This window comes from Eublepharis macularius, chromosome 2 (genome assembly GCF_028583425.1).
Source record: "Eublepharis macularius isolate TG4126 chromosome 2, MPM_Emac_v1.0, whole genome shotgun sequence".
Classification (NCBI taxonomy): Eukaryota; Metazoa; Chordata; class Lepidosauria; order Squamata; family Eublepharidae; genus Eublepharis; species Eublepharis macularius.
Genome location: NC_072791.1, coordinates 212,100,165 through 212,127,953, shown reverse-complemented (window position 1 = coordinate 212,127,953; position 27,789 = coordinate 212,100,165). Strand labels below are relative to the sequence as shown.

General features: G+C 45.6%; 2 protein-coding genes across 5 annotated transcripts in view; one reads left to right on the top strand and one right to left on the bottom strand.

Moving 5' to 3' along the window:
- CCNYL1 (cyclin Y like 1) overlaps window positions 1–14,515 on the bottom strand; it is a 36,728-nt gene extending 22,213 nt beyond the window's left edge. The window contains exons 1-2 of one of the 2 annotated variants that reach the window (XM_054971995.1): window positions 14,212–14,515; window positions 1,680–1,754 (exon numbers count right to left, since the gene is read on the bottom strand). In XM_054971995.1, coding sequence (XP_054827970.1) covers window positions 1,680–1,754; window positions 14,212–14,401 — 265 coding nt within the window. In that variant the 5' untranslated portion in view covers window positions 14,402–14,515. Of the gene's footprint in view, window positions 1–148; window positions 192–1,679; window positions 1,755–14,211 lie in introns of those variants that run through there. The other variant, XM_054971996.1, reaches the window with a different exon arrangement.
- A 2,043-nt stretch (window positions 14,516–16,558) lies between these two features.
- METTL21A (methyltransferase 21A, HSPA lysine) lies at window positions 16,559–26,586 on the top strand. 3 transcript variants are annotated; one of them, XM_054972295.1, is made up of 4 exons: window positions 16,559–16,629; window positions 18,037–18,210; window positions 19,945–20,056; window positions 21,257–26,586. In XM_054972295.1, the coding sequence occupies exons 2-4, from the start codon at window positions 18,064–18,066 to the stop codon at window positions 21,652–21,654; spliced, it is 657 nt and encodes a 218-aa protein (XP_054828270.1). In that variant the 5' UTR covers window positions 16,559–16,629; window positions 18,037–18,063; the 3' UTR covers window positions 21,655–26,586. The 3 variants fall into 3 exon arrangements, with proteins under 3 accessions (XP_054828270.1, XP_054828269.1, XP_054828271.1); XM_054972294.1 differs by having other exon boundaries at window positions 16,575–16,625; XM_054972296.1 differs by having other exon boundaries at window positions 16,604–16,660.
- The last annotated feature ends 1,203 nt before the right edge of the window (window positions 26,587–27,789 follow it).

The following is a 27,789-nucleotide window of genomic DNA, read 5'->3' as shown; positions in this document are numbered from 1 at the left end:
AACGTTGAAGCCTCCCCAAAACCCTCAGAAATTTGGAGAAGAGGTGAAATATATCCAGTGCTTTCTTATCAAGCCAAATTGTATTACATTTAATTATTATTTAAAGTATACATGCCTTAGTTTCCTACAAAGAAATATACAAACATACTCTATACTTGAGAGAAATCTGCAAACTGCTGCACCCTTTACATACATATCTTGCCATATGAAAGGTAGGAAAGACAAAAACTGAAATCAGAAAAAAACAAAATTTGTAATAAACAAATGAAAGAGTTAGTGGGACAAAACCAGTCTCATACAGTCATAAGAGAGCTAGCAGCATATTTGGATAGCAAGTTAAACTTTACAATAATGAAAACACTAAAGTCATTAGGAATGTATTATCATGTATGCATATTAATTGTTACCAACATTATTTACATTTAAACTTATTGTATATGTCTACAGTATACACAGGTATTATCTAATGCTGTTAATTATCTTGCATAAAAATATTCTTGCGACACCATTTAAAAGAGTAACATTTTGCCTAAAAAAACAGATCACTAACACCAAAATATATTTTACAGAAGGTTGTTCCCCCCACATATTTCCACTGAAAAAAACAAAAAGTCCCTCAGGGTTTCCCCCCTGAATTTCCATCACATCTCTACCCCTTATATACATTCAAATTGACGACAATAGAAAGATGTATCTTAATTAAAATTTGACATGTTTTTGATAGGATTGGAACATGGCTGCAACAGTTCGTCACATAGATGTGAACTGAAGCCCTGTCTTTCATGAGTTCCATCTGGATCAAAAGCCCTATTTTTTAAGAGAAAGAAGACTGAAAGCTGGGAAGATATTTGCATATACGGGTTGGGAAAAAGACATTTCTTGACGGGGGAATTTCTTGATGGGAAGAGGAGACACTGGATGAAATCAGGGCTATTGCCTGAAAACCTGTGGAGGGGCTGTGGTTCAATGGTAGAGCATCTGCTCGGAACACCGAGGGTCCCAGTTTTAGCCCCCAGCATCTCCTGCTAAACGGATCAGGTGGGAGGCGATGTGAAAGACCTCTGCCCGAAATCCTGGAGAGCCACTAAGAGTCAGACGAAAAAGGACTGACATGGATGGACTGGCGTCTGGTTCAGTAAAAGATTCCTGTGTATGTAACCAGGCAATGGGTGGGAAGGAACACTAGAAATTTCATCAGATGGTGTTTGGGACACTGACGTGCTATTCTGTGTGATAATCCACGCTATGCAAGGAATTTTAAATCATTGGGTGCTACCAAAGCCAGGCCTTTCAAGGGCTGTGCCATCTAGATCGGCTGAACTTCAAGCTGCACAGGAAACACCCGTTTTTGCCAGGAAAAGCCTCTAAGTATATTTTTTCCCCCAGAACTGGTCATAGGACAATCATTTCCTACTGACAGGGAAATTCCCAAATAAGGAATGCAAATCCTAACCATTCTATTAAATAGGGAGCATCAATATATCACAAATGTAAAATAAAGAAAAATGCTTGAGACAAATGGCTTTGTGAAAAGCAACCGATGCTTTTGAAGAAAGCCACCAACTCTTTGACAGAAAGAGCATAACATGCAGATAAATATTAAAACATAAATATCCACTCTGTCCAGTTTTCTCCCACCCTGGCCAGTTCGTTTTTTAAATGAGGAAAAATTGGCTCACCATCTGTTTGGGATTTGCTCAAGAAAATTGTGCTTGCCCGAGGATGGTCAGATGGATTCGACTCCAACGCTAAATCTGAAACACAGAATAGGAAAAGATGTTACTTCCAAATCTTTGTTTTGTGCAGCTGGCCAATGGCTGACCTGCCACAAGTATTTTGAACTCAGTAAACTAGTTCCCAGACAACCCCATCAGAGCCCTGCTCATGGTCGGTGAGGAGCAAACTCCTCTTGGCTAAACTGAGAAGGGCCACAACAAACATTACCCCTCCCAATCCAGTTGCAAGAGCCTTTGTCTGATCCTGCTCAAAAATGTGGTGTCTATCACACGCCCAATGACATTATTAAGGGTTAAGTGAAGCCCGAACCCCTTCTCTCCCCCAACCCCTGCCCCCTTCCCTTCCCAAGTAGAGAGTTGTGATGAGGATGCCTCATGGGGAGACCATTCTGCAGAACTGCCATTTCTTTTGGGGACCCGTAATGCTAAAATGGCAGCATCCCAGGCACTCCAGGCCTTGTAATTTGGATCTGACTACTCATACACTGCAGAACTGGAAGCCGGTAACACTCCAGTGTTGCACACATGGAATGCTGACCCCTCATCTGATTTTGGTCCCATTCCGCCCAAGTCCTGCTCTGCACCGCCTGTTTGCACCACCCCTCAGTTTCAACAGCTCTTTGGACAAAATTATTAATCTGATTCAAGTAGCTGTACCAGGTACGCCACTTCAAATATAGCATCCGGTATTGCAACTTAGTTTAATTTTCCACCATGAAGGGGTGGGGGATGAGAGATGCAGATAGCCTTATCTGCAAGACTGGTTTAATGTCCACAAAGAGTCTCTGAATATTTCAAAGCACTGTTTAAAAAGCAAACAACAGCTAAGACTGAGCAGGAACGGAAATCTTCCAACACGTTATTTTACAGTTAGGTCATAGACTGAACGTATATCTGAGTCATGCTGTCCTAATACAATGCATCTTATTTTTGTAAATATAGATAGGATTGTAAGATTGACAGAACTGAAAAAATAAATGGCACCACAGCTTTTCCACATGAGGAGGTCATCTCAGATCAGGACGGATATTTTAATCCCTTTATTAATTTTGTAATGAATATGCTACGACGGTGCCTCGTTATCTTTGCTCGTATAATATGTCCCATCCCAATCCATGCCGGCTATGCAAGAAAGCCACAGCTGGATGCCCAGAACAAGGTCAGCCCCATCAAAAATGCTGTGGAGAAACAGGGAACAAAAAGAACACACCCAGATGTGAAGGAGAGGAGGAAGGGAGGGCAAATGAAATCATTTCCCCAAAACACTTTACAGGAAGGAGGGGGCTGAATATACTTTCCAAGGTCCGATTCCTCTCTTACCCATCAACTGCCCTAAAATATCTATTTGGCTATCTGGACTCAGCGCAAGCACTACAAGGAAGTGCATATGAACCAAGTGGACTGCAGTGAAAGGTAGAAATAAAATAAGCAGAGACAGACGTGAAGACATATTCAAGTGTGGCTTGGTGTTCTGTTGTTATTCCCCTTACCGCCTCTATCTTTTTCACATTCTGCAGAATTGCGTATTTTAATGAGTGGGTCCTGCTTAAGTTCTTCATGAGATTTAAAAGGAACAGTCAAGAGATGATGAGACGCATGCAAAATGTGTGTGTGTGAGTGAGAGAGAGGGAGAACGCGGCACTCAAAATGTGATGACGACCTTTTTTGGAGCCAACCTATAGGTTGAGGCACGCCTGGCCCAGATATGGGGGAGCTTGTCTGCATACGGCAAATCCAGGCCTCTGCCCTGCTGCTTCAGCCTCATCTCATTAGACCAAGGAATTCAGTTAGAAGAAAGCTGTCGATATACTTTGGTATGTTCTAGTGCTTTACCTGTAGTGCGACTGCCCAAAAACTGGCCACATTTTCCAATGCTGTATTTCCCCCCATGGAAAATATTCCAGCCCACATCCATACATATAATCTGTTTATCTACAGTGGTGGAGGCTACTGTGCTGCAAATCAACCATGCTAGACGGGCTACGTGGGATATGAAGCACGGCCAAAGTCCCAAGTGCTTCTACATGGTGTAGTGGCTTCCTTACGCTAAGATTTAATTTTGCAAATATTAGTTGAGTTTTCATTAGAAAATTGACTAAATTAGATTTTCCTGGGAAACCCACATCACTGATAGACAAGAGCACACTTAGGCTGGTAGCAACTTTAAAGGCGGACTAAAATACTGAGAAGACACAAGCCCCCACTACTCCATGCCATCCTACAGTTCTGAAATATGGCCCAGTTTCTGCCAAGGAGGGATTTACATTGCAGACATATTAGCATACCTGCAGACTGCTAACAAAAGTTCCCCTCCAGGAAATTCCCAAACCACATTCTCACGGCTGTTCATGCACAGCGTTGACCCGATGTCTGGCAGCCCCATGAACAGCTGTAAGAGTGAAATCAGGGCCCGCCCTCATACATAAATTCTAAAGTTGGTATAACATTGTGAAAGCTATTTAGTTACATTCATAACTATCCTGAATTATTATCTATCAGTGATGCGGGTTTCCTAGAACAACCAGAACTGTAAAGCTGTCCAGAAAGCTACGTGACACCGTAAACAGAGTGTGATCTGATTTATTCTGACTTAGAAAACAAATTGTAGAGTACCTTGTATTAACTGTATGTCCCCATAGCAACAAATATGTGACTGGAAGTATCTGACTGAGGAAAATAAAGTATGATAAAAAATATACTATTCAAACAAATTCATACCCTTATACAGAAATAATTTAATTGGACTACTACTTGTGAAAATTCAACATAATAAACTATGTAAAGAAGTAAATGCTAAATTAGCCACAACAAAAATAAAGGTAGCGCAAACTGTAGACAGTAATTTCAGCCCCGTCAAATAACTGCACATGATATGTCACAGAAGTGATTGTCCACTCATTTCTGTAAATAGAATTTAACTCTTGTCCCTAGTCGCTGGGGCACCTCATCACTCGTATGACTTGTTAGTTCCATGTCAGATTAGAGGTTTCAATATCTCTTCCACCAAATGAGAAGAGACAGAAGCAGGGCTTTTTTTCAGCAGGAACATGGTGGAACAGAGTTCTGGAACCTCTTGAAAATGGTTACATGGCTGGTGGCCCCGCCCCCTGATCTCCAGACAGAGGGGAGTTTAGATTGCCCTCCGTGCCATGTGGTGCGTAGGGCAATCTACACTCCCCTCTGTCTGGAGATCAGGGGGCGGGGCCACCGGCCATGTGACCATTTTCGCCAAGGGCGATTTAAACTTTAAAAAACTCCCCCCCTGTTCCAGCTGACCCAAAGTGACATCATTGTGCAGTCCTGAGTTCCACCACCTCTTTTCCCAGAAAAAAAAACCCTGGACAGAAGCATTTTCCTTTGCTTTTGATTTGACCTGCACGGCTCATCAAGTGAATTCATTGCTTGTTTTGGTTTTTTAAAAACTGGATCATTGTGTATTTGCAGTATTTTCCTCACCTACCGATCGACATCACTGCTGATGCTTGCGTGGATCTTTTGGATGACATGGGCTGTTTCTACTTCTGACATTGTCTGTTGTCTCAATACTCTCACACCAAAATGCTGTGCTATTTACCAGATCAGTAGAGTCCCCTGCTCACAAGCCAACTGCAGAGCTGCTTTCAGTGGCCATGATCTAGAGGCCAATGCAGCCTGCTCCATGCTCACAGTGGACCTTCTCACCTTCCCAAAGCAGCCCAATAACGACGCTTCTCTTGCTGCACAAAGGTCCGCTGTTTTCAGATTATGAAATTAAGCTTGCAATGCAGGATCTACTTCCCCCCTCCCTCTTTCATCCTTCTGTAAAAACAATGGTAGCACAGCTGTTGCAGCATACCTTGGATCAAGGAAAATATCCACGGCAGGTCACAGATTACTAGAGGAAGGCCAACATTTACTCCCACCCACTCCCATAAAACTTACCCAAGCACTACGGTCCTCCTGAAGCCCTGCTTCAGCTGCCCCCACCATTTCAGGCTAGATGGGTGGCAACCCAAGACAAGGCCTTCTCGGTTGTGGTGCCAAAATAATGGAACTCCCTCTCCAGGGCGATTAGTTTGTCCCTTTTCATTGCTGTTTCCTGCCAATGTAACCCCCCCCCCCATGAGCTAACTGGTTTAGCCCAGTAGGGCAGAGTCAGTAGCTACAGCCAGGCAGCTAAGGAAGAAGCCCATTGCTGGGGAGCTTGATAACAATTAATGCACTCTTATCACCTTTAATAAGGTAATACTCAGAAATGTTGTATGTAAACAATAGTGACTAAAAGTGGTGGATGTGCCTTGTGCTTGGCTGGTGTTATTACGGGATTGTATTGTTGTGGCAGGGCTGTAATTTCCTAAGAAGAGGACAGAAGCCTGGGTGCCAGTCGCTTCGAAATTGGAAGGATTGTGGCAAAGGACTCAATCCCTTGGCGGATTCCAACAAGGCGAACTTGCTTACCTTAAGTGGTTTTCAAAGACACTGTGGGCTGAAAGTTTCTGTTTTTGTTGCACTTATGAGTTTCATTGAAGAAAAGAAAAAATAGTTGTATTGTTCTAATTGTTAAACGGTTTGGTGAAAAAGAAAAAAAATTCTTAACTTACAATTGTGTGAAAGTTTCCTTCCTACATTAGCCCCATAGAACCCATACAATAGAGGTTACACCAGCATATTAATTTATTTTATCTGACGTTCCTTCAGTGACCCCTCCTTCCTGCCTTATGCTTTAATTGTGCTGCATGTTGTTTTATATGTATTTTAGCTCTTTTAAAATGGTTTTCTTTATTTACACTATTTATAGTCTATTTATAGTCTCAATGAGACTTAAGATGGATTACACAATGTCCAGAATCGACACAATGTCAGTGGAATCAACAGAATAAGACACCAGATAAGCGAACTAACAGGACTAGGATTATAGAAATCCAAAAACAAAGCATCAGTATTAGACATGATATGTTAACAATGCCTAAAACGGGATTATGTATTTTGATTATGCTCTCGTTAGGTGGCTCTGATTGGGCAGAAAGGCAGGATATAAATGTAAATAAACCCTAATACAATACATTTTGATGGTAACATGTTATCTGTGTATAAGAATTAGACAGCAGGAATATGCTTTTTAGAACTCCGCCCAATTTATATACAGGCTGAGCTGTGGAAGAAGAGCTCATTTATTAGCACTCAGTCAGCAAACTTAGCATAAGTAAGGTAACAGCCTGTCTGCATGGAGTATTGCCACGCCAGCAGCTTACACTCCTGGGCCACTAGTGCACGTGTGCTAAAAATGAGACATGTGGCTAGTGTTTAAATATGATAGGACAAAGGTGTAATGCTCGTGTTGAGCGCTTTGCCCATGGCCCATATTGCACACGGACAGAGCACTATCTGCAAAACAAAACTGTAAAGCTTTTCCTAAATCTAGGGCAGGTTCCCCACCCATCACACAACGAGGAGGCATTCAAACAGGCAACACCTGCCATTGGACAGTCCAGAAAAAGCTCTAATACATTATTCTGCTGACTGTAAACTGACTGTGGGCAGTGGCTTGTTACGAGACAGCAAAATCATGAACTAAAACGTGGGTTTTCCCCTGGCGGAGGATTCACCATCCTCCACTTCGCTAGGCAGCTCTCAGGTTTTGACGCAGCACGTTGTTCAGCCATGAAGTCATCTCATCACCTCCCTTGGCCTGGGTTGGATTTCTTCCCTGGCCGAGCTGCCTGACACTGACAGATGACTCCATCACTGCCTTTCAGAGCGCACACAAAGCCAGGGCAATGTACCGAACTGCACCGACACACCATGAGACAATATTTGCAGCCCAATTTTAGCTTCAGGTGAAAGGCACTTTTCACACTACTACTCTTGAAATACAATCTTCAGATTAAAACAGTAACAGCCCCTTATCCATCCACTCATCTAAGAAGACAACTTTGCCAGTTTGGTACACAAAAATGGAAATGCAGTAAAGGAACAGATGGGAAGGGGAATTATTATTTATTAAAAGACAAGACCAGCTCTTACCACTTAAACTAGGTTTTCTGTTCACATTTTGTTATTATACAACTTCAAACAACCTTGGAATGTGATCTGAAGTCTCCAGGCGTGCTGCTTGATCTTGTAGGCACATCCACAGAAACAAGCACCATCCACTACAATTGGAATTAGTTTCAAGCATGCACAGGAGCACAGCCTCACAACAGCTTCAGATTAAGCATTGTTAGAAAATCATTTCAGTGCATTGGAACAAGGCACACTGAGAATGCAATCTGGGTTTCTAGAAAAAGTTTGGTGAATCCAGACTTTTGAGGGACACCTAATGAAACAGATCTTAAATTTCTTCCCATCAGTGAAATGGCAAAATCAGGGGCTAACTTGTTTTACTCCCAGCCCCGATAGGTAGTATATCAAAAGTAGCATCAACTACAAGTATGAAGTATTTTGAAAACCAATGGTACAAGGGATGCTATGTTTCAGTTTATTGCTACTTCCTCAATCTCAGTGTTTTATAATAATGCCCCATCCTGTAAATCTTGACAGCCATATGGGGAACTTTCCTTTAGCAAACACTATTCCAGTTAATTTTATCTCAGTCCAATTTTTATTGCTTGCATTATGATTTTTATGCTTTTTGATGTACTTGAATTATTTCTGAAATGCTTTTATTTCTGCATTTACAAGATCTTTAGCTCATAATTTCTACTAGCAGGGCTTTCCCACTCTTATTGACAATTATTTTTATTTGACTGAAAACAGAGATTTAGTTGTTATATGTTGCTTTGGGTGTCTTCAGACAGAGAAGAAAATTTTAGGAACAAAGAGATCTAGTGCCGTGCAGTGGTTTAGAGTGTCAGACAAGCACCAGGGAAGCAGTGTCAAACCCCTGCCAGTGCAGTTACTCCCGTGGAAGCCCGCTGATTTCAATGGGCTTCAGCTACAGCAACTCTGCACAGGATTGCATCATGGCTGACCTTAGGTCAGTCGCATTCTCTCAGTCTAGCCTATCTCACAGGTTTCCAGGGAGGACTGAACAGAGGAAACAGTAACATACCTTGGCCTGAACGAATTCGAGGAAGGGTGGCGTGGAATACTTACATCCCTATTGAAATGTTCTTTTAAAAAATAAGAACACAGTAATAGAGGTTAGACTAAAATTACAACCTGCAGCCACTGTGACTACTTAAAAACCTACAGGCCAAAAAGCTTCATGCCGCAAAAGTCATTAACAGCATTTGGCTACGTGGCAAGGCAAGTTTTCTGACAGCCAAATAGTAAGACTTTCTACAGGGCATTCATCAAGAGAGGTTTGAAGAGTATCATATGAACTGGTGGATGGTGCATTTACACCTCCTGCCTTCTCAATTAACAAGAGATTCCTTCCACGTAGCAGTAAAGCGCTTCACCACTGCAGCAGTTCACATGGCCGGTTTAAAGGCACAAACGACTCGCTATTATTCATCTTTGACCTGCCCCTCCTACCCCCCACTAGAAACTCTCCAGTACTTCCTCCCTGGCTGCTTCCCACCCCAGTGAATGGTGCGAAAGAATGTTAAGCATTTTTGGCATCATTCTGTCCAATATTGTTAGCTTGCTTTGTTATTACACTAAACGTGCAGCTTTTTCCTAAGCGATTTGTCCTTTTTCTTTGACCATTTGCACAACAGGCAGAAATCCAAGAAGGGCCAGCTTTTCTCATAACACAGCTGCAGTATTAACGAGAGCTGCCCCAGGAATGAGAGGCCAAGACAGACCTTCTAATACTTTCAGATCCTTCTTGGAAAGACCTTCTCATGCGCACTCTCTCTCTAAATGATCGAGCTGTTTTAATATCAACCGCAAGTGTCAGTTTGGGTATAAAGTAGTGGAGGGGTCAATGCAGACCCCACCCAAGCACTCAACCTTAAATACTCACCCAAGAAGTTCTTGGAACTTGGACGAATGCTCCAAGACCCACTCACACCCTAGAGCATGGACAGAAACCCCCCATATCTCATGCCAACGTCTGCACACCAGATCATTTTTCTTGGCATCCAGGGCCAGCTCTCTGGCCAAGTGACTGAGGTGTTGGTATCACTGCAAGGCCAGTGACACAAGAGAAGGCAGCAGGCATGGCTGATACCTATCACTGCCTCCCGGACCTACTAGGGGGCTCGGCTTTTCCCAAGCACATCTTAAAAGAAACACTTTACAGTATTTTTTCAGTCCTTGGGTCAAAAATGGCTGCCCAGCCCAGGGTCTACAGAGCAGGCCGGTAAAGCTCCACTGTATCAGCAGAGGGGAAGTGGGTAGCCCTGGGAGCAAGAGCTGAGCTGACCTCACTGTAAACAACTGAGCAAACCCCCTTTTAAATACCCCGTGAGAGCGCTGATCCACCCTCACAGCTGACCCGTTCACGCAACTGTGCACAGGCCAAGCCAATTATGACTGTAAGCAGGGATGGACTGGGAGGCCAAAATGGCCCTGGGAGAGGACCCCCCATTCCCAACAGAGGAAAGGAGCAGGCTGGCAGTGGCTCCGGCCCATCTCATCCAGGGCCACCTGGGGTCACAATGGTGAGACCTCCCTGGACATTTCCTGGTGGCCTTGATGGCCAATCCACCCCTGACTATACTCACAGTCAGGGCTGCCACACACAAATGGAATCAGTTATAGGGAATGGGATACATATTTGTGTTATCAGACGACAGTCAGAACGCCTGCTGCGCTGCATTACTTTTACTAGCCATTTTTAGAGCACAGGATTGGGAACACACTCCCCTTGTAGAAGTAGTCTTTGACTAGTACAGCCAGACTCAATACCATTTTCATGGTTTTGGCAGCAAATACCCGGTTACTTATAGCTTTGAGGGTCAACTGTATGAAATAAAAGTTAGGCGAAAGTGGAAGCTTGGGTTCTGACTTAACTCCTGAAACACAGCTTCCTGTAGGGTTTGAACGCAGCTTACCATTGTCCATTCATAATGGCATCATGTTACATTCAGGCTCCAGAATCCCCTTCCTCCACCACCCTTTCCTTCCTTCTGGTAAGCATAGGAACGGTAGTAGTTAAGTCACCCAGCCTTACCTTGACAGCCGTCACCCTACATTTAATGATATCCGCAAACAGTACCTTTGTGCCAAGGTCTCCTTAACCATACACCTACCTATTAGCATTACAAGCAATTTTTCTTCATGCGCACATGGGCCATGCATAGATATTTACATGCCGTGCAAAAGACTTGAAAGCAAAGGCAAGGATGAACATCCCATTCTGAAGAAGAATGAAGAAATCATGATAACAAATCTTGCACCCTCCAAGTATGCGCAGAAGAAATAGCCACTAGCAAACTATGCAACTAAAAAAGGATCGGAGGTAGGCGGTTTTCGGAAAGCAGATAACCTTTGCACAGACTTTTCTTTAAACAGAGCTGTGAGCAGATAAAATGCTTAAGTTTCTACACAGAAACAGTGACGTTCTTGGATTGGTACACGTTATACAAATTCAGAATTTACACCTTTTCTTACTTCACATAAATTAATTGTGTTTCTATTAGTCACCGGAAGAGGAGATATGAAGGGCACTGAAGCCTCACCACCTCTTGACCACTGGAAACCCTACTCAGTCCCCTGCCCCCCAACTCGATCAGTTTCAGATACTTCCTTTGCAAGTGTGAGATTCTCACATGCTGAATTCTGCATCTAACACGGATGTTGTACTTCCTGTGTCTACATGAAGTACACAAAGCCTGCTCAGAATATAGGAGACTTGATCAGTCAGTATGCAATTACGCAATCCAAAGGTAACTTCCTACTGACTGTGCCCATTGCTGGTGAATATGGGGGTGGGTGGGGAAAGAGACTGATAAACTAGTCATAAAGCACTGCTAACAAAGCTTACAGTAATACCCCTGGGCCAGGGGTATAATTGGTCAGTTATGACTAAAATCTTGAATTTAACTGCACTGTATACTTAATACAAAGTGATTTTATTATTAGGGTGTAAAAATGTAGCCACACAGCCAGTTAGAACATTCTTCAATGACTCTGTCAGGAAAGCATTAGGTGTCTCTCTCCTAACAAGAGCTGTTCAGATCACTTATTTCATGTGCACACTAATCCAGTCCAAAGACACTAAACTAAAAATACATAACAAACATCAGAAAAACAGATCCCTGAGATCATTTGCCAAGGAAAAACAGAGCCTGCATCGTCCCACATTGGATGATCCCACAGGTGCCCAGATCATTCCGGAACTGAGCAGTGTTTATCTCGTGTGCATAATTAGAGAATCACCGCTTATTCAGGTGGCAAAAAACCCCCACCAGCTGCAATCTAAATTACTTGGTAGAAACTTGCGTAGCTACCCAGGATACAACAATGCAAAATACACAAGCCTGTGGAGGGAAAGTGAGAACACTGAGCCTGGGGCTGGATTTCATTCCTTTGAACCAAAGTTTCTGGGGCTGGAAAAAAAACAAATGATCATGACCTGGAAGTCTGAAAGAAAAAGAAGCTGCCACAAGGCATGCAATGAAAGAGGTGTTGGTGAAATTACTCTGTTTTGGAAAGATCTCCCAAAGGGAAGAAAGACTGAAATAAGACAAAAATCAGCATACAATTTGCATTCCAAAAAGGAAAGGAGAAAAGCCTAACGCCAGGTAGGAAAGAGAAAACCACTATACTTAAACTGTATATTACATCAGGAACAGATATCACCCCCCTGTTCTTAGCCTAAGGTCTTGAACAATACAACTAGAAACTAAATAAAGCCTATGTCTAAAAACATCTCCCTTCGACACTTCTCTGCAGCCTTTGGAAATCGAGCAACAAAATAAGTATGTTTAGGATCAGAATCCTCAAGGAGGAACCGAACCATCTGCTACAGCGTTGCGTAACCCATTTTAGCCTAAACTCCTACAAGATTTCAGTGACAGCAACCCATGAGCTTTATATACAGAAGTCAGACCTAGCCTTTGGTGATCAAATCCTCCGCATGTAAATTTTGTCCCAAGACGGGGGTACAGCTGCGCACAGCTAACACTATTTTTATTTATTGACTTCATTTAGACCCTGCCTTTCTCCCCAACGGAGACCCTAAGAGACTTGTATCATTCTCCCTTCCTCCATTACATTCTCACAACCACCCTGCGAGGTTGGTTAGGATGAGAATATGTGACTGGCCCACCTAGTGAGCTTCCATTGTAGAGCGGCGATTTGAACCTGGGTCTCCATGATTCTAATCTGACACTTTATCCATGCTCCCATTAACTGCAGTAGAAAAGTACGTAACATCTGTATTATTTTGGACAACTGCTTCGGTGAGAAATGAGCTTTTGTTTCTCAGGTCTGTACCCAGCCTGAAGTCAAGTAGCGACTTGCCCAAATCCCCTTCCATTAACCAAAGACACAGGGATGAACATAGTATTAGAATGCCTTTTCAAATGTAGCTACTTGCGCAACCACAGAAAGAGCAGAACCTTACTACCTATTTAACACCAAACTAGTGTTGGATCAGGGGAAGAAAGGCAACATCGAGCAGTTTTTGCAACAAGCGGCAGTAAAACATCAGGACTTACCCACCCAACAAATAAGCAGTGCATTTCCAGCATGGGTGGGTGAGAAGACGACTCTCTCTCCCGCACCATTAGGAACCTAGCCGTCCCATACCCTGCTCCATATAAACTTTACGATAAATAGATTTCCTAAACAAGTACAAAGCGCAGTTCCATGTTTATTTGGTGTACTGGACCACTCAAAGGTCCTTGAGGCCACGCACAAGTCTCCTCTCTCCGATGCACCCAATTCCATCAATATGGTTCCCGGGCGAAGAGCAGCCTTTGGGTCCAGGAGCGCCTTAAAGGCCAACAGGGGTTTCCGGGGTAAGCCCTAAAGGAGCTCTGGAAAGATCCCACCCTGGAAACCTTGCTGGTCTCTAAGGGGTTGCAGGACCTGAATGTGGCTCCTCTACTGGAGACCGACAGAGCCGCCCGCCTGCCACGGATCTTAAGGCAGGGCAGCCGTGGGGGCCTCTGCAGTGCCAAAGCTCCCTTTGTAAGGGTAGCCCGAAGGAAGCTTTGGCTCTTGGGAGACCCTCGGGTGCTCCTAGACCTGAGTCTGGCCCTTCTACAGACCGACCTGAGGGAGGGCAGACGTGGGGGGTCTGCGGCAGAACAGGACGGGGAGTCCGGCGGCACCCGCGCGAGTGGCAGGAGGCGAGCTGCGGAGGCTCCCTTGGAAACCCCGCCGGCCTCTCAGGGGCTCCCGGACCTGAGTGTGGCTCTTCGGCGGGAGGCCAGCAGGAGCCACCCGCCGCAAGGCCAGCGGCGCCATTTCAGGCGGGGCGGCCGAGGGAGGGAGCCGGACTCGCCCCGGGAAGCGCTGCTGGAGAGCGGATCCCCCCGGCCGCGGCGAGCCCCTTCGCCCTCCAGGAGCCGCGGGGGGCCGACCCTGCCCTGCCCGGCGCCGCCTCCCGCCCGCTCTGACGCCCGCGGGGGGCCTCGGCGGCCCGGCCACTCACCCTCCGGGAACTCGCGGTCGCTGATGTGCTGCAGGTGGGGCCCGCCGGGCTCCGAGTCCCCCGACTCCTCCTCCGCCGCCGCCTCCCGCCGCTCCGGCCCCGCCGCCGCCGCCGCCGCCCCGGCCCCGCGGGCCCGCCCGAGCTTGGGGCTGGCGCCGGGCGAGACGCAGCAGCTGAGGGTGTTGCCCATAGCGGGCTACCGGGGGCCGCAGCCGCCGCAGCGCCGCCTCATGGCCCGCCGCAAGACCGGCCGCCTTCCCCGGCCCCGCTGAGGAGCGCCGAGCAGAGCAGGCGGCGGCGGCGGCGCAGCGCTCGGCCCGCCCGCGCCCCCTCACGTGACACGCGCCGCCCAATCCCGGCGCCCGCGGCGCCGCCCGCAGACACGTGACGAGGGCGCCCGGCGCCTGCGGGGACGGCCGCGGGCTCGGAAGCCCCGCCCACACGCCCATAGAGGCGGCGCCGGACGGGACTTCCGCCGCCGGGCCCGGATTCTCCGCAGCGAACCCAGCCTGATCTGGCTTGCGGTTGGCACACCGGAAGTAGCGGTGTGTCGCTCTGGATCCGGACTTCTCCCTAGGTTGGCCCCGAGGCGCTCTGGGTGGGCGTCGGTTGCCAACCTCCAGGTGGAGCCGCTGAACCACAGAAGGAGCCTCCCGGACTGAATCCGTAGCCAAAACGCAGCAGTAGGTTTTCAATGGCTGCTTCCACACACATCGGATAATGCACTTTCAATGCACATTAGTGATTGTATGCAACTGGATTTTCCTGTTTCACACAGGAAAATCCAGTTGCAAACAGTCACAAACGTATATCGAAAGTGCGTTATCCAATGTGTGTGAGCCTCTGCGGCTTTTTTGAAGAATTACCACTGAACAGAAGGATATCCAGCCAGCTACAAGAAAAGAAATACTTAGTGAGAAACTAGTGGATTTTCTTACCTCTCAGCATAATTTTGGAACTTTGTGCCTATAAGGACCATTGAGTCTGATTGTTCTCTTTTGATATTAGTATAGTGTAATATATGTATTGTTGATAAAGTTCTATATAATATTTACTACCTTTTTCGTCTTTATATATTGCACTTTTAGCTCTTAGCACTTTTCAAAAAATAAAAATAACTCAATAAGTGATATCGCTCATTGGAAAAACAAATAAGCTATATTAGCAGATTTTTCCTTTGTTGGTACAGGCTCCACTCCAGGTGGAGCCTGGAGATCTCCCGGAATGACCGCTGGTCTCCAGGCCTCAGAGGTCGGTTCCCCTGGAAGAAAAGGCTGCTGGGGAGAGGGACCCTGATAAGGTTGCCAACATCCAGATGGTGGCTGGATATTTCCCGGAATTACCACTAATCTCCAGGTCACGGAGATCAGAAAGTGGCCACATTATACCCCACTGAGGACTCCTTCAGCAAACCCCACCCTTCCCAGGGCTCCACCCTCAAATCTCCTGGAATCTCCGAACCTGGAGTTGGCAACCTTAGGGTCAGTCTTGGCGAGGTCTCTTCCTCGCTCATCCATGAGTGAACAGCTCACTGGCCCTGGGCACTGCTCTGTCTTCCCTCTAAGGCCCTAGAGGCCATCCCTCTTTTTGGAATGCCACTGCCACCACTTGGCTTTTGTAGGAAGCCCTTGCTGAAAAGACCTGGGCTCCCAGCTCCCCTTCTCTGCATCACCGTTCTAAGGCCCTGCCTCATGCCTGTGCCTCCCGCTACGCAGCCACGAGGTCTGTTTACTGCACACCACTGCGGGATTAGCATTTGCCAATAGCTCTCCCCCTTCTCCTGGCACCTGTTTAAATGGCGGTCAAACATTGCAGGTCTTGGTGGTATGGAGAATACCTACCAGTATTTAAAAATAATAAAGCATTCTTTAGATGCAGGGTGGAATGGAGGGATCTCCACTCCTCCCTGCATCTGAAGAAGGAACCTGTGGCTCTCCAAAGCTTACACCCTTGAAAATTTTGATGGTTTCAAAGGTGCCACTGGACTCCAGTCCAGCTACTCTACTGCAGACCCACACGGCGACCTTCCTTTGCAATTAACCCCCGTCTTTCCTTTCCCGTTGATGTTTGTATCAAAACTCCTGCAAAATCCCTTTCTTTGGCCAGGTGCAACCAGCACGTGGCGAACAGCGACGCCGGCTGCAGTACTCAACGCCCAAGGCCGCCAGCAGGGGGCGCTGAGCGTGCTCCACGCGGCGGAAGCCCCGCCCCTGCGCTGGTAACGTAGGCACTCCCCCTCCCCCCCGCTAGAGCCTTTTCCGAAGCGGAAGTTGGTTTTTCCCAGGCAAGCGCTCTCGCCATAGAGACGGCGCGGGGTAGAGAAGCCTGGCCAGTGGCGGCTTCCGCTTTTCTTGGTGCCGGAAGTTCGCTCCAGCCCTTCCCCAGCTCTCGGAGGACCGCTTCGGGGCCTGGGCGTAAGTGAGTGCGAGGAAGAAGCCCGGCCTGCTTGGTATCCTAGCAACGCGGGCCCCGGAGGGAGGTGGGAGGCCCCCGTCCTGGCGAGGCCCTTGGAGGGCCTTTAGCGGAGGGGAAGAGTCGAGGCTGGGCCCGCCCCGCTCAGCCGCCGACGGCCTACCAGGCAGCGGTGTTGTGAGGATATGCTCCCAGTCGTCGTCCCCCCGCAAGAGGGCCTGGTGGAAAAGCCGGAGGAGCCACTGCGGACTCCCGGGACCGTCCCGCAGCCATCCCGCTGTCCCCTTGCAGGAGAGCAGGCCTTGAGACGGCTGCGACCCCGTATCTTTCACTGGGCGTGGAAGCGAGAATCAGACCCGAAGGGCGCCCTGCCTAGGGTTGCCAGCCTCCAGGTAGTGGCTGGAGATCTCCCGGAATTACAACTGGTCTCCAGGCCACAGAGATCAGTTCACCTGGAGAAAACGGCTACTTTGGGGGGTGGACTCTATGGAATTATGTCGTGCCAAGGTCCTTTCCTTCCCCAAACCCCACTTTCTCCAGGTTTCAACCCCCAGATCTCCAGGAATTTCCCAACTTGGAGTTGGCAACCCCAGCCCTGCCCCTTCCCAGCAGTGCCTTCGCCTTCCCAGTCGGTGGGACGGGAGTCCCGTGGCGCCTCAGAGCCGGACCAGGTTCCCCCAGGTCTGCGCTCCCGAGAGTCGGGGCTCCCTTCTTCAGACACCAGGAGGAAGGGAGATCCCATGTCTGCTCTATGCGGGTCTGTGGTAGAACCACAGGACTGGAGTCCAGCGGCCCCTTAGAGACCCACACGATTTTCAGAGTCAGAGCTTCTTTCTTCAGATACCAGCTTGATAGATTTCCACCCCATGTGGCTGAATGTGGTGACTTCCCTGAGGATAGATTTAGGTGGGTAGCCACGTTGGTCTGTAGTATAACAGCAGGTTTGGAGCCCAGTGGCACCTTAGAGACCAACGAGATTTTCAAGGGTGTAAGCTTTAGAGAGTGAGATGCAGGGAGGAGATGTCTGACGAAGGGAGCTGTGACTCTCGAAAGCTTACACCCTTGAAAATGTTGGTCTCTAAGGTGCCACTGGACTCAAATCTCTCCTGCAGACCAAGACTCAGCCGTATCCCCCCCTCCTCTGGTTACAGCACAGAAGTGGGATGGGAAGGGACCAGAGCTGCACCAAAGCCAGGACAGGGAGCAGGTGGAGGGGGGAACTGGGGCAAGAAGCACAAGGCAGGCTGCTGGTAAGGAGTGCCAGCAGTCCTGCCCACCCTCCCTGCCTTGCAGCTGCTCTCAGCAGATTTGTAAGAGCAGAAGAGTTTTTGGAGTCTGTTCTCTGTGAGCACAAGCAGGTCAGATTCTTTTTTCTGGTGTTGCATAAGGACTTTTGCTTTTTGAACGTTGTAGTTCCCCCTGGTTTGCAAGAAAAGGAAGATGGCCTTGGTTCCTTATGACGACACCCACCTCTGGGGGATGCAGAAGCTGCACAAGCCATCTTCTGTGTATTCTTTCGCCAACCACACAATCCAGATCAAGCAGAACTGGAAGCAGCTTGGAGTGGCCGCTGTGGTCTGGGATGCGGTATGTTGCAATCCTGTTTCTTCATCTCTCTCCAGTGAACTCGTGTTGGACTGTCTTCATGTGACAGTAGGTGTAGCTGTTGCTGGGCTCAGAAGTTTAAAGGGGTGTGTGTGTGTCCTGGAGAAGGTTTGAGGGAATTGGACAAGACCCTTCAAATTACTACTTTCCACTAAAGAAAAAAAAGGACACCAACTTTCTGTATCAACCCGTAGGATAACATAGTGCTTGGCTGACCTCTTTTACTATTTATTATTATTTGAGTGCAGTGGCACCTTAGAAACCAACAAGATTTTCAGTGTGTAAGCTTTCAAGAGTCAAAGCTCCCTTCTTCAGATACAGATCTTGTTGGTCTCTAAGGTGCCACTGGACTCAAATTCCGCTGTTCTACAGGCTAGCTACCTGAACTTTTTATTTATATTTCACAACACCTCTTCCCTCCCTTCTCCCGCTACTGCTTCAGCTGTGTCATTTTGCCTCCTTTATGACACCTGTCTGTTCCTGCCTTATTGGCTTCCCTTGTGTTCCCAAAAGGTTTTCACTGCCACCAAAAGCTCTCACCTTAGTTCCCTTAGTTTGACTTGTAGTATAGAAAGGCTTTGTTATAGTTGGTAGAATGACAGAACGGTCAGCGCATGGGGGTGGCTGTTTGGCAAAAGGGGATCCTAGATAAAACAGATGTTTTTCTTAACAAGCAGTAGACTTTATTTTCAAGTACATACACATATTGGTTTCAGAGTAGGTTATAAGTGTAATGGTTTCAAGATACGTACAGCTCTTCAAACGTTTCTAAACAGACTCCCCCCTCCCTGGTTGCTAATAATGTCCACAAAGAAAAGAACACACAGTGCCTTTGAATACAGCACTTCACTTTTTCTCCCGCATCCTCCCAGAACACCTCTGATCAACACTTAAACAATGCTCTTTACTTCAGAACAACTCTCTAAAGCCTGCAGCTACTGTCCAATCCCAGCATGCTTCACCAATCCATCCAGCCCTCTTCCTTTGTTTAGAGGCCTGCATTTCTAACTGGAGTAACAGATATTCAGAACCCCCTTATTAACCAACAGAAACAAATTACACAAATTATTTACATGGCAAAACATTACAGATCAGGTAGTAGGTGATGTGGCCTTGATGGACCAATGCTCTGACTCGCGTAAAGAAGTTTTGTGTGTTTGTGTGTTCTCATCTTTGTGGTCATTCTCCAACATTGCCTGGATTTAAAAAAATATATATTTTATTATACACCCATTCACCTAGAACCAAGATAATTTTCTCTGCTATTTATTTTAGCAAAAGCTAAACCTGGCCTTGTTTCCTGCCTTTCTTTCTTTTGTGAAGCACGTTACACTTTCAGAAGTGCGTCATGGTGCCTAGTTGGTAACTTCATGAATTTGTCACTTATTTAAAAGGGGGAAAATATTTCTGAGTTTGCAGTTTCAAAACTGTTAAGCATGGGAAGCAGAAGAACAGTTATCTCCAGAGCACTGAGAAACAAACTTCAAATATCTGGGTCTGGATATATCCTAAAGGGGTCCTTTTTATTATATTGTCGAAGGCTTTCACAGCCGGAGAACGATGGTTGTTGTGGATTTTCCAAGACCACGGCATTACAGCCCGGAAAATCAACAACAACTGTCCTTTTTATTATTAAATTATAATAATTATATTAAATTATATTTTAAAAGAAGGGGTCTTTCCTTTTTATTAGCTGTTCTCTCTCTCCTGACCCAGGCTGTAGTCCTCTGTACGTACTTGGAGATGGGAGACATTGACCTACGAGGGCACTCAGCGATTGAACTGGGAGCAGGAACTGGCTTGCTAGGAATGGTAGCAGCGTTACTTGGTAAGTTTTCCCTTTATGGAATATCTGGCTGTAATGTGGCCAAGTTGATCTGACCGTCTAGTCAGTGAGCCAAAGGCTCTGTTTGGTATTTAACTGTCTTCCATGATCATGTCTTAAGGCACCTGACAATGGGTGCAGTCCAACAAGCAAGGATTTGGAAACACCAAGAAGTTATTGCACTAAATCAGTATGACCATATCCTGCCTTGTGTTTCTGCTTGTATGAAATGTAGTATGAAGCTGATCTCAGCAACAACCTGCCCCTGACAATAACTTCCTTTGTTCAAATTGCATTGCACCTCCCAACTGTGTCAAATAGCCTTTTGATTTTTGTATGGAACAGCACTGATTGGAAGTGAAAAGTCAATGCTGGATCTTACAGTAGCTCTTTCCCAAACAGAACTATTCTATGTCAAATTTCTTTTCCACTGTAGCATGGTAGGATACAGCCCTTTGTGTGCATCCAGAGTTTTGGTAAAAGTTTTGTTTCTGTTTTGTGGTTGTCATAGCTAGATAAAAGGGACAGCCCTCTAAATCACAGGAAAAAATTGAGGTGCAGAAATGTGCCAGGGGGAATGAGAAATCAAAACGACAGTGCAAGTATGTAATTTTGATAAGGAGACATTATACAAACATTATAATTATATAATGGTATAATGATGGGTAGCTTGCAAACACCGGTTTGACACACAGCTAGGACACTCAGAAGGTGTCTGTCAGACTGTTTAACTGAGGATGGAATAAATGCTCACTTGAAAATCCTGTTGTATTTATAGGGATTGTTGCATCTTTTAATACAGCAACTGCAGAGGCTTTTTGGACAGCGTCTCGGTTGTAGGCTGGCTTCCTAACACAACATTTAATGCAATGTGTCTCTGAGATTAAGTGGGAAAATCGGGGTTAGCATTAAAATGAAAGGTTGAAATAGGGAAAGATACAGAAGTGTGTTTGACCTTTACCTTGTACTGAATCTCAGAATACTTGTTGCTGTGAATAGTTTGGTTGACTGATGCGACCTGTTACTGGCAAGTAACAAAAATTTCATTTACGAACGCAGAGGTACTGAAAATGCTTCTAGGCATTTCCAGTGTTTTTGTAAATGTTTAATAGGAAAGTAATCCTTGAGTTACGAATTTTTTTCTGGACTCTAGCAACTTATCCTTTACACGTTTAACTTTTCTTTTTTTTTTTGCCATGTTAGGTGCTCATGTTACAATCACAGACAGAAAGGTTGCCTTGGCTTTTCTCGAGTCAAATGTTCAGGCGAATTTACCCGTGGACATCCAACCAAGAGCTGTGGTGAAAGAACTGACTTGGGGGCAAAACCTGACAGGCTTCTCAGCAGGAGAATACGACTTTGTCTTGGGCGCAGACATTGTTTACTTGGAAGAAACGTTTCTTGATCTTCTCCAGACACTGGACCATCTGTGCTCTGACCACACTGTGATCCTGTTATCATGCCGCCTGCGGTATGAGCGAGACCAAAACTTCCTGGCAATGCTGAAAAGGAGTTTTTCTGTACACGAGGTGTATTATGACTCGGATAAGGATATACATATATTCAAAGCACAGAGGGATAACCGGAAAGGAGATTTGTGATGTGTTTGGCTGCAAGCTCTCTTGCACACCCAGCGTGTACGTGGACCAAAGCACGCAATCGATGCCTTCCATTCAGCTGCTGCTGCAGACTCTCTTATTTGCAGTGGGAGGCGGTGGGAGGGTTGCAATTCTGACTTGAGTAACTGACTGAAATTACAAAAGGTCCAATGAATCATTCCTCTGTAAACAGTCTCACTGGAGGCCGAGACCAGGCCATACAGGAGCCCTTCAGTTTGTTCCCTCCAGCGTATTTCTTCAGCGATGGATGCAGTCACTGCGCAAAAGCAGCGCTCGTTTTATGAGATTTCCCATGTGACAGCCCTGTTCAGTGCATGAGAGATACGAACTGTGAACAGGAGGACCGTTTCCCATGTGATACCACATCAACGGGGAGGACATGCGTCCGAATGACTGGGGATCACTTTCCAATGCGGTCTGTTTCACAACAGATATGGTCCCTTCCCTCACCACTCACTTCTGCAAGCTGCTGGCTTGGATGTTCTGCTTGGCAAAGACCAACTGGAGACACCAAAAGATTGTTTAGCAATTTGAGGGGCTCCTCACACAATTTTGGAAAAGGCACCAAGACCTGGAACGTAGTGGAATCGAAGACAGGATTTTGGTTTTGTTTGCTTTTTTCCTGGAAGGGAATAATTAGTGCTCTCAAGCAGTCACACTGAGATCAAGCATGCAGTGATAATATTCAGCACTAGAATAGCCACGTTAAGGTACAAATATTCCGTATCTCCCCACCCCACAATCTGGTTATGTATTTGACTACCTTCGAAAGGGAAGGCGTGAGAAAAGCTAGGCTGGTTATAGTTGCGTGGGTGCAACCAGGGTCTGCTTCCTTGGCAGGACAGCCAGTGTGGTGTAGTGGTTAAAAGTACTGGATTGGGATCTAGGACTCCCACATCCAGATCTCCATTCTGCCATGGGAGCTTGTTGGATGACTGTCGGCCAGTCTCGCGCTGAGGATAAAACACAGCAAGGGAGATCAATGTTGTTAGGTCTCCATGGTGTGTGTGCGTGTGTGTGAACATCTAAATAAATATTCAGATCCAAAATATATCCCAGGGGAAAGGTAGCAAAGATGCCAAAGTGGGTCGGGACCTGCTGCGCAAGTCTGAGTGATGGGGAGCTGAACGCAGCACACTCTCGCAGGGCTTTGTGTGAGCACCTCCAAGCAAGGCACGGGACAAAGAGGCTGGGACTGAACATGGCAAGATGCTGTGCTCACTGTATAAATAGAGGAGGGAAAAAACAACAAGGTGTAATTTAGAGATGGAGGGTCTAACCTGTAAGTATAGCGGCCAGATATTTGAATGAAAATGAAAGATTCCATTTCCCCCCATGCTTATTGAAGATGAGCTAATAGGCTGAGGGTGAAAAAGGGAGATTCCTGGAAACATTTCCAAATTAGAAATGGGAGGGGAAATCTCTGGGCTGGGAGGAGGTATATCAGTGGTGACCTCACTGAGTTGAGATTCATGGTAGGAAGTTCCAGTCTAAACCAGCTCATCCTTTACTAGTGGGAGATGCGGTTGTGGGCTTGCTTCTTTCTAAGGCTAGAGTGCCACGGTGGCAGATCCTCTTGTACTGAAATATTCTTGATTAATGACTGAGGTCTGGGTTGGAAATTATTATTTTTTAATTAAGCTATATAAGAATTCATTATTTTCAAACCTCAATAGGTATGTGGGTACATGCTGACATATACAAGATGGGAACCCTTGGAACTGTTTGCCTTTGTTTAAAAATTGAGTGACTGACTTCTTTATCCAATTCAATGTCTGTTCAGCATCTTTTAAAAGATTACTTTGGAGCCCATCTTTTGTTTAACTTGAACTTCTGTATTGGGGATGGGGCTTGGCTTTGCGATTGCCAATTGGAGCTCTGCACAGTCCGTTTTGGTTCTAGGTGGCAGGGTGAAAGAGCGTTGGCACCTGACTGGTGGGCCCTTATGACTCTTTAACTGAAACCCGTGGTGTGGTCTGCCCCAGGTGTAACACTGAAGCTTTGCATGTCTGTACATAGCCTCGCGCACCTCTGGGTTTCCATGGCTGAACATTGTATTCAGGTCACATTGCAAAGTATGTAACAACAGAGAGTCACATTCAGTTCGTAGGTTAGTTTATAAGATAATCCTATAATTTCCTTTAACAGTTATCACTCATAATGGAGGCAATGACAGTGGAATGAGCCGTTTGTTTCCACGTTCTGCCTTAGGCAAAGGGAAGGCCACACTTCCCACCAGAACTGTTTATTTAAAACATTTATATGCCTCTTTTCCACTTCAATAGGGACCCCAATACGGCAAACAACAGATACTGCAAGATTTAAAACATTAACAGTGCAATCCTAATGAGAGTTACTTCAGACTAAGCCCACTGACTTCAGTGGGCTTAGACTGGAATAACTCTTCTTAGGATTGCACCGTAAGTCCCTTAAAGAAGAAATAGGCACAAGTGTTAGCTCTCCTTTGTTTGAGAGAAGGCAAAGGAGTGACCTGCCTCCCTTTGGTGCTTTCCTGCCCAAACCATCACATGCCCAGGAGGAGGGGCACTATTCCCTCAGTTCTCTCCAGGTTGCTGCTGGAGACCCCCCAGAAACTAAAGTCCCAGAGAGTTCACAGCTGGGCAGGAGAGAAAGATGTGTGCCTGCACAGAAGACCACTTGATGGACAACAGTTACAGGTTAAGTGCAACCTTGTTTTCATTTTTGTGGCTTCTGTGCAGTCCCACATTGGGAGAGTAGTAAGCTCACTTACAGGAGGAGTTGGGTGTGAAGCTTTCAAAGCAAGAGACTATGGAGGGCCACCTTCCCAACAGATGCTTAGTGTCTCATTGACATTCACTCAGAGGTACTTCTAAATATGCTGGGAGCTCTCTACAAGCGTCTCTGCCAAAGTACAAACAGGAATGCTGCAAGAAAAAAGCGCTCTGGTGGGGTGAGCCGTGCTAGGTAAAGGGCACTGAACAGTCATGCATTCAGTCATGCATGTGATAGCCTCTACAAACCCACAAGGAAAGGGTTGTGTGAGGATACTGAATGACTAATACAACTAATAGTGTTGTGAGACACAAGGGCTGAAAGCCAACCCTTAGTTGGGAATCCTGACATTGTGAAACTGTATGAATGGGGCAGGGGGGCGGTCATAGGTTAGAAATCCAGTTTCCTTATTCCACAGGTAAAAGTGTTGCTAAAAATGAAGCACTAGGGAAGTGTAAAAAGGGGTTACACTCCAACTTTAAATGTTTTTGGAGATCCAATAAGGAAGAGGAAAGTTTAGAGTATTTGAATCCCAAACCTAATCAATAGTACAAGAAGGGTCCAAGTCCCGCCATAGCCTCAGTAGAGACTCTTACCCACTTAGAGGTACAAGATATGGTAGTCAAGGAGCAGCAATTGCCACTCAGAAAAAAGCAGAGACTGCGGCTATAGTTCAGGAAAAGGAGCTGACCAAAACTGCCAGAGCCATCAGCAGGAGTGAAAATATAGCAGGTACGCATCAGAATAATGAAAACAGTAAAGCTGGCATGATGGGGCCAAAGAAAGGATAGACGGTATGCTAGCAGAACAATTTGTGCAGCAATAAACAGCCAGGAGATAAAACAGACTTCCTTGCTGTGGATTAGCAAGGGCATTCCTCAATGACGGGGGTTCCTGGTAGCAAAGAAGTAAACACAAAAGGGCAGGCTATAGAACATCACAGTTTGTGGAAAGGCCAAATTGCCCATGCCTCCGATCAGTAACTAGGTGCCAGTTTGTTGAGAAAACATTGCAATGCATTGCTATGACATGGAGCATTTGCAGTAAAACAGGACAAAGAAAGGTAAGGTATGTCTAGTACTCTAGGTGAAAGTACAATATGGGTAGCCATTTGTAGCAACTGTTTGTTTGTAGCAGTAAAAACGAGCAAGTGTCCAGTAGTACCTGGACTAACAAAATTTGTGGCAAGGTATGAGCTTTTGTGTACCACGAAGTTCATACCCTACCACAAATTTTGTTAGTCTTATAGGTGTTACTGGACTTTTGCTCTTTTCTAGGTGAAAGTGGTGGTAGTATGACAAAGTCATTTTGCAGAAGAGCAGGAGCCACCTGGAGGCACACACCCTCATAGTAGGCTCCCCACACCGAGGGGCACCCCCTGATATGGCACTAAATCTCAGCATTATCAGAGTGACCTGGGAAAAATAGAAGACTGAAAGCATGAGAATGGTGCACACATGCTCTGTCTAGGAAAGAAGAAAACAAATTTGGATATCCCATAAAGTTTGAAACTAACTGAAGACCACATTCTGCCATGGTGACCCATACAGCTATATAAGAATACAGAACTACAATTGTGAAAGTGAAAACTCAGAACAATCTTAGTAAAATGTGGATTGACTAAGACTGAAAAGGCAAAGGAAACATTTTCAATTAATAGGACAAAATAGAAGGGTTGCCCTATAACCAGCCATCAACAGACCAGAGGGGGGGAAATGTATTTTAGCCATAGTGGGATACCCTAGTTGTTGTGCATTTTATAAACATCCAAGGTGTTGGAATTCTGCCACTAGCAGTCTGTTCCCCCAACAGCAGAGAGAGACTGCTGGAAGGGCAGAGATATGTATGAATAAGATAGCCACACCCAAAAAATTAGCAGCTATTTACTCTCCCAGTTCATCTTTATGTTGGAAAGGATGTGGGGATACAGGATCCATATATACATTGCTGGTGGAAATGTCATTACATAGAAGAATTCTGGAATACAATCTTGCACCAAATCTTTTTGTTAACTGGCTACAAAATACCAAAGAAACCTGAGCTGATATTTCTGAATCAATGGGATGATATAGAGATCCCACCAATTCGACGAGACCTCATCAATGTCTTCTTAATGGCAGCAAAAAATTTAATTGCTTTAAAATGGAAATCACATACTGTACCAACAATTACCAGTTGGTACTCTAAAATATGGGACCATTTTTTATTTGAAAAAATCAATGATGGAATCTATCAAGCTGAAAATTTCCCCCAAACAACAAATTTTATGGAAAAAGGGTTCCCTTTTTTTGAATACATTTCTAAAGAAAATCTATATCCTCCCAATAAAATATACCAAACAATCCTGAATCTATAATCCAAAATATATCAGATCATTCAACTTGAATTTGTCTTTCCATGTTTTACCCTTCTCTGTTATGTAGTTTTTTAACAATTTACCCATGTTGTATTTCATATTGTAAACAGTTTTGTTAATAATTGAAATAAAAATATATATATTAAAAAAAAATAAGATAGCCAAGCACAACTGTAAAGACTCCAATATACAAAATTAGATGACCTGGACCTGAAATTTTCCGTCTGCACTCCTTAGCAAATAAGGAACACTAAAAAATACCCCACCCCTTCAGTCTCAGGGGAATATTGAATAGTTCAATTAATGAGAGGATAGGTGATCTCTGAAAGGAAAACCTTGGGTCTTTTGAGCCCATAAAGCAACACAGATGTGAAAAAGAATTGTAGGAAAGCTGTGGAATCAGTTTCATGTTAGTTCCTGGATATTAAAATCTGGAGCAGTCCAAGTCCAGGTTTTACTCATGTCTGTGTTAACTGGTAGGACTGCTAGGGTTGGCATGAACTAGGCCTTGTGTTTGTTTTTGTTTGTTTGTTTCTGCTGAATAGTTATTTTGTGTTGACTGAAAGAGACCCTCTGCACATCCCTAAATGACTGCTGAATCTTACAGCAATGAGACTGAGAACCAACTCCAGACCTTCTTGGATAACTCTAGCGCTCTGAACCCTTTCCAATCAGGCTTCAGACCAGGGCATGGGACAGAGACAGCACTAGTAGCATTAGTGAATGATCTCCGTCTGAATATAGACAAAGGCCATGCCTCCTCAGAGCCCACACGGCCAAGGAAGTGGAGGGGTCTTTATCCAGGCAGGCATGCAGGCAAAGCCTTTGGGAAACAGCCTTCAAACCAAGGGCTCATCAGTCCACATAACCAGGCTTCTCCCCTCCAAACCGAAGGGGCAGGTGCCTTTAATCAGGTTGGTGCGTTCCTGCAGCCTTGAAAGAGCAGCCATTGTGAGAAGCCTCTGGTGGGCCACAGCTCAGGACTTAGCTCTGGGTACTCAAGAGTG